The 7,500-nt window shown below is 35.5% G+C and overlaps 1 protein-coding gene and 1 long non-coding RNA gene across 3 annotated transcripts in view; one reads left to right on the top strand and one right to left on the bottom strand.

The window, feature by feature from the left end:
• LOC149136504 (uncharacterized) overlaps positions 1-7,500 on the top strand; it is a 119,926-nt gene that overhangs the window by 81,262 nt on the left and 31,164 nt on the right. The gene's annotated exons all lie outside the window — the stretch shown is intronic.
• LOC106874079 (stAR-related lipid transfer protein 5) overlaps positions 1-7,500 on the bottom strand; it is a 201,980-nt gene that overhangs the window by 194,195 nt on the left and 285 nt on the right. Inside the window, exon 1 of the mRNA XM_014921673.3 lies at positions 6,657-7,500. This exon is cut by the window's right edge and continues 285 nt beyond it. Within this exon, the coding sequence (XP_014777159.1) occupies positions 6,657-6,755 (99 nt within the window). The 5' untranslated portion in view covers positions 6,756-7,500. The remainder of the gene's footprint in view (positions 1-6,656) is intronic.

The following is a 7,500-nucleotide window of genomic DNA, read 5'->3' as shown; positions in this document are numbered from 1 at the left end:
GTATGAATGTATGAATGTATGTATGTATGTTGTGTGATGTCACGTTTGGTGCTGCTGGTCAGATCGTCGACGACTAAACAAACAGGCAAGCCTACTAAGCTTGCTTCGTAAGGAGGGTGGTTTACGTTGGACAAGTTGTGGGATGAAAAACAAATCCTGTCAAAGTACGGATGAATTCAAATAGGGACAACGGCCGAAGAAACTGTTAGGGGTGAGATTCCTAGTTTTTGTTTAGATATCTCAATGGGAGAAGGAGTTTCCGAAATAACAACAGTCTCATTGAGACACACGCTCGAGCGCGTTTCTAAATGTATAAAATTCCATTTGGGAAATACTTTTCAATGGTTGAAGATTCATTAAAGTTATTGAATTACACTTTAGTAACTCAATGCGATATCCATCGTCGCCAAAAGGGAAAAGTAATGGATATTGTAGAGCATCGTATTCAGGATTATTTATTCATGTATTCTTTGGAGAATGTGACGTAATAGTATAAAATTTTTACGGTAGTTGATTCAAGGTAAGCGAAAAGAACAGAGGAAGAACGTAACAGTTGTATGTGCGTTTATATGAAATGGACGTGTTTCATGTGTGTATCAGCAAATTCATGTTGTACGTTGGGCTTATCCTAAAGAGAAAGTGTTTAAGTACAAAACGTCTAAGGTTAATTATGATGTCCGATTCTACTGTAAGTTGTAGATATTGTGGACTGAACAGCTTTCCTTCATTTTATTCGCCTCATCACTATTTTGCAAAGATTCACTGTGTTAAGATTCACTATCAACCAATTTTCCTTACTTAAAAGAAACCGCTAACAGTTTTATCGTCTCAAGAATCTTTAATGCCTTAACCAAAAGTAACAACTTCATACACTCACCAAACATCTCCACAACTTAACACAGTCCAAGTTAACTTTCTTCACCTATACAAACCGTCCAATGGACGGGGTGTCGTTTGCTAATATATATATATATATATATATATATATAATGTGCTTACTCCGGTATATATATATATATATATATACATATATATATATATATATATATATATATATATATATATATATATATATATATATATATATATATATATATATATATATATATATATATATATATATATATATATATATATACTGCACGCGTATTTGTGTTGGGTATTTTGTTTTGTCCACGCACCTGAGAAGTAGCCCGATAAAATAAGTATCAGACTTGAAATAACTACTGGGGCCGATTTATAGGACTAAAACTTCCATGAAACCCGTAGAACCACATCCTAATGACAGAATCTAGTAAAAAGCAAAAATATGAATAGTTGAAATACTGCAGCTGTTTAAAACACCCACTCTGCGATGATTCTTCAACACAGTTGACCGACATGGTAAAAATAGTGACCAAATCTCCTTCACATTTCACTCTACTGCCAAGTATCTAGAGACGACACATTGTCTAGCGTGGAACAATGAAAGGATGGTCAAGACCAAATATTTTTGATAAGTTTCCTGAATTGTGGTTGATCAAGGGGTGAACAACAGCTGCATTATTATTTCATTCAAGCAAAGGCAGCAAGCTGGCGATATCGTCACCACTTCTGACAAAATGCTTAGTGACATTTCTTCCGGATTTACATTCTGAGTACAAATTCCGCTAAGTTCGACTTTGCTTTTCATCCTTAGACGTCAATGAAATAAATGCCAGTTGAGCACTAAAGTCGATGTCAGGTCAAGTCTCTATAGTCTACTGTACATTAGTTCGTCCAAGCTGTTGAGTCGAATTTCCAAAAGCATATCTTTTACGTGTTTCAGCAATTGGGCTGTAGCCATGCTGAAGCAATGCTTTGAAGAGTTCAATTGAAAAGTTGACTCCGGTTCTTTGACTTTTATTGTCTGGTACTTATTCTATCAGTTACTTCTTTGCCGAGCCGCTAATTTACGATGACGTACACAAAACAAGAGTTGCCAAGCGGTGGGAAACAAATAAAAGCATTCGTGCGCGCGAGCGCTACACACACACACACATACTAGGACGGGCTTCAACACAGTTTCCGACTACCATGCAACGTAAAAAACATTTGTCCAATATACCACACAGTAGAATTGAACCCAAAATTACGTTGACTGCAAAAATGAACTTCTTAAGCACAGAGCCGTGTTTAAAAAAAAAAAAAAAAAAAGAAATAGACGCAGGCGTTGCTGTGTGGCAAAAGTTTGCTTCCCAACCACATGGTTCCGGCGGGTTCAGTCCAGTTTCACTGCGTGACACCTTGGGCGAATGTCTTTTACAATAGCCTCGGGCTGACCTAAGCCTTGTGAGTGCTTTTGGTTGACGGAAATTGAAACCAGTTCATACATACATACATACATATATATATATATACACACACATATGTATGTATGTGTGTGTGTGTTGTCCACCACCCCTTGACAACGGTGTTGGTGAGTTTACGTCCCCGTAACTTTGCAGTTCAGCAAAAGACACCAGCAGAATACACACCAGGCTTTAAAAAGAAATTAACTACTGGGGTCGATCCATTCGACTAAAAATTTTTCAAGGTGATGCTGCAGTCTAATGACTAAGGAAAGTTAAAGACAAAAGATTGTATGCGCCAGAATGTCCTTGTTTACACCATTAATCACTGTTATGTCAGAGTGTACAGTATGGTTGGTTATCAGCTGAAAAGAGACAATCTTAATAACCAAGGTGTCATTCACAGGAAACTTCTACGCAGTTATTCGGTTTGCTAGAAATAGCTGCCAAATTTTCCTAAAATACTTTGCTGCCTGAGAAAATGAAATGTTGGCTAGTAATGGCTTTGAGTTCTCTGGACGTACGAAGAGACAGTACAGTCACGGCTGGAATGCCTTTGATTATAAGTTTCCTCGATCAGGAATAACCTGGGATTATACAAGAGCGACAGCAAATAAGGTATCTTTTATAAAACGATTTTCAGCGGAATTCTGGTTTAAGCACCTCGTAACTTTCTTGAAGAGTCAAAACATTTTTGCGAAGTTGTGTTCTACACGCGGGAATTCATACGATTATGAAGGAGTGAACCAGTGCGTATGTTTATTACCGGCATAATGCCTCTCCCAAGGTTTAATTGTAAAGTTTACTTCCTCTGCCCTTAAATCCTAAATTTCTACTATTTTCGAACTTTTGTTTTGACAGAGTTTAAAATACTGATTGCTTAAATCCCAGCAGTGGACCATTTCTGGCTGCATCATCATTCCCTTAAATGTGCTTATGGGGAGAAAATTATTGAAAAACATTAATGTGGTAAGTAGCTTGCTTACCAACCACATGGTTCTGGGTTCAGTCCCACTGCGTGGCACCTTGGGTAAGTGTCTTCTACTATAGCCTCGTGCCGACCAAAGCCTTGTGAGTGGGTTTGGTAGACGGAAACTGAAAGAAGCCCGTCGTATATATGTATATATATATATATATATATATATATATATATATATATATATATATATATATATATATATATATATATATGTATGTATGTATGTGTGTGTATATGTTTGTGTGTCTGTATTTGCCCTCCAACTTCGCTTGACAACCGATGCTGGTGTGTTTACTCCCCGTAACTTAGCGGTTCGGCAAAAAGAAACCGATAGAATAAGTACTAAGCTTATAAAGAATAGTCCTGGGGTCGATTTGCTCGACTAAAGGTGGTGCCCCAGCATGGCCACAGTCAAATGACTGAAACAAGTAAAAGAATAAAAGAATACATGTCAGAATGACAAAGAAACGAGAAAGGTGTCAGATGGTCGTGAGATGTGCTAAAAACAACAGCTAAATCACCCTAAAATCACACACGATTTCTTTTTTTCTTTTTTTTTTTTTTTTCGATAATCGTATGAATTCCCATGTGCTGAACAAAAATTCACAAACATTTTCTGAAAATTCCCCAAAATAAAAATGTTTTGTGGGGTTATATAGGGTGCTTAAACAAGAATTCTACAGTTTTCCTGATCAGGACTAATATGGGACTATAACCAGAGAAATGGCAAAAAAGGTATCATTAATAATTTTCTACAATGACTAACGACTCGAATAGTAACAGCAACATTACCAAAGTAATTTCTGCAAGTTATGTCAACCACAAACACAACAGCAATGCCGATGACAACAACAACAAAACTAATAGCTACAAAAAATAGAAGAATGGAAACAGCAGCCACAACAACTACTATGTGGTCATTCGCCCTGCTCGAAATGACAGCTAACCGGCCTTCTAGTTACATAATAAGTGTCAGAGATGCCTTTCCAAGAGTAAGGGGAGTGGCTGTGTGGTAAGTAGCTTGCTTACCAACCACATGGTTCCGGGTTCAGTCCCACTGCGTGGCACCTTGGGCAAGTGACTTTTAGTATAGCCTCGGGTCGACCAAAGCCTTGTGAGTGGATTTGTTAGACGGAAACTGAAAGAAGCCCGTCGTATATATGTATTTATGGGAGAATTTACGAAAAAAAAAACAACAGACGAAGACAGGTGGTGTAAATAACAAATGGATTCGGCAAAAGAGACCGATAGAATAAGTACTAGGTTTACAAAGAATAAGTTCTGGGTCGATTTTCTCGACTAAAGGCGCTACTCCAGCATGGTCGCCGTCAAATGACAAACAAATAAAAGAGTAGAAGAGTAGAATGTTCTCTACTCAGACGGAGCTGACGAAAGTCTAAACAACAACATTAACAGAAACAACTTTAAATAGCTCAACGCGACAGCTTCTTGACATGTGCGTTTAATACTAAATTTTCTTCCCTTCACAACCCCATGTCAAAAACAAAAAAAAAAAAAAGAAATAGACAGGATGGTCACTGTTAGAATGTCTTTCCTTATAAGTATACACAGTTAAGGCATACCTAGATCTTAACAACAACTGCAACAAGTTTGTGTATTTTTGTACACATTTACGTATGTATGCGTATGTATGTGTGTATGTATGTATCAAACTGGTTATCTACCAATCTGTACACACTCACATACACATATACATGTGTATATATATATATATATATATATATATATATATATATATATATATATATATATATATATATATATATATATATTATGTATGTTTTTTATGTATTTGTTGTGTGGTATGTACACATGTATGTATGTATGTATGTATGTATGCATAAATGTATGTATGTATATATGTATGTATGCATGCATGCATGACCGAGTAGTTAGGTAATTCACTTCGCAATCATGAGATACTGAGTTCGATAACTGTGTAAACGATACTGTGTAAGGTGTAAACTGTGTCATTGATAACTGTGTACAGTATTCAGGTGGATAATAACCGTAAATCAATAGGGGTAGTTTTGTATCGCTCTGTTTATACTTGAGAATTACGTTAAGAGTTAACACGTCTAGGACTCAGTCGCTTATATTGAAATGAAAAGCAAATTACTAAAAAATAAATAGAAAAATAACGGTGGACATTGGAATTAGACACTGAGGGAAAATGGCTGTAACTAACCCCGTTTGCCAAAGCGCATTTTTTCCTTCATATTTATTTACATATAGTCCATCTGGACCAATGCAAGATTTGGATTGTCCGCGTTTAGCTGTTATTTCTAGCATATCAAGTTTCGTGGTGGGGACTCCACATATGATCCTTTTTCTGTTTCAATATAAATGTAAGCCGTTCATTTTCACATCTAAGTTGCGAGAAGGCTATTCGTACGACCTGAACATGTAGAACACAATGTCAAAAATGAAAATCGCCAAAAAAAAAAATAATAATAAACCCCACCCGTGTGGGGGAGGGGAGGGGTGGTCCAAAATTTTTTTTTTTAAGGTTGGAATCGCATGACCGTGACATATAGAACACATTATCGAAAATGAAAATCGTCAAAATTAAAAAATAAAAAAGTTACAGCCATTTTCCCTCAGTGTCTAATTCCAATGTCCACCAAAATAACAATATCAGCTTATGTCACGCTGATTCTAGCTGAAAATTAATTGCGTTAAAGGTACACGTGTCTGTGGAAGCCCAGCCACGAGGGGGTAAAAGTCGAGTTTGATTGATTGGACAACTTGGAATACTTATCATCGAAACCGAAAGGAACCAATTTATTATTTAGATAGACAGACAGACAGACAGACAGACAGACAGATAGATAGATAGATACATAGATACATAGATAGATAGGTAGGTAGATAGATAGATAGACAGATATACACACACACATACCTATATAAATAAGTAAATATATGTATGTATGTATGTATGTATGTATAGATAGATAGATAGATAGATAGATAGATAGATAGATAGATAGATAGATAGATAGATAGATAGACAGACAGACAGACAGACAGACAGACAGACAGATAGATAGATAGATAGATAGATAGATAGATAGATAGATAGATAGATAGATAGACAGATATACATACACACACATACATACCTATATAAATAAGTAAATATATGTATGTATGTATAGATAGATAGATAGATAGATAGATAGATAGATAGATAGATAGATAGATAGATAGATAGATAGACAGAGAGAGGGATAGGAGGGACATATATATACTTTTGTATGTAAGTATTAACTGAGTATATAATATGTGGCTATCCAGGTGGTGGTGGTTTATAAAACAAACAAACAAAAAAACTGTTCACTTACAAATTTTTTGGCCACTTCCCATCCATCTTTGTCATTCAAGTAAGTCTGTAGTTTAAGAGCCACTCCTTGGGCAACACTTCGGTATTCGTTCTCATCCATGGTCACTAGCTGCTGTTGTTGAAACTGTTGTTGTTATAACAGGGGTCCTATTGCTGCTCTTTCTACTGATGCTGCTGCTGCTGTTGCTGTTGCTGATGATGAAGTTGGTGATGATCCTTCCCCTCTCTCTCTCTCACTCTCTTTCTCCCTCAATGGTTTTCCTTCTTCTCTCGTTCCTTCCTCCAACTCAACGACTCCTTCTCATTTATGTATTTCTATAAGCGATTCATTAATTCATTCATTTGCAAACATTGATATATTTATCTGTCTGTCCCTGTTATCTTTACTTTAATTGTCTGTGTTTATGTCTAATAAATTATCATTGTAATTATAATTACACTATTATAAGTGATTCATTATCATTTTAGCTCTTAATCGCTAGTTCTAAGTATATGTATATATTACTTTATATTCACGATATCACTAAAACATTTCTTTTTCAATGTCTTCGTTAAGTTGGAAATTGAAAAGAAACAAAAAATACTAATATTGTTTGTATATTAACTTAGTAAGAAATAATTTAGAAAATAATTAATAATGGTAGTAAACTTGAACTTTGTTGTTGTTGTTGTTCGGTTCGTTTGTTTATATATATTTATATATACGTCCAGTACATGCGTATATGCTTATAAACATATATTTGAATGAATATAAATAAGAAACATTTATGAATGTGAATGAAGCAAGGAAACTATCCCTTGCTAAACAACGCTATAACATATAATACACATATATGTAATATGTA

Source organism: Octopus bimaculoides, chromosome 3 (assembly GCF_046866305.1).
Source record: "Octopus bimaculoides isolate indiv1 chromosome 3, ASM4686630v1, whole genome shotgun sequence".
Classification (NCBI taxonomy): domain Eukaryota; kingdom Metazoa; phylum Mollusca; class Cephalopoda; order Octopoda; family Octopodidae; genus Octopus; species Octopus bimaculoides.
Note: the sequence above shows the minus strand (reverse complement) of the source record. Positions and strands in the feature narration are given on the sequence as shown.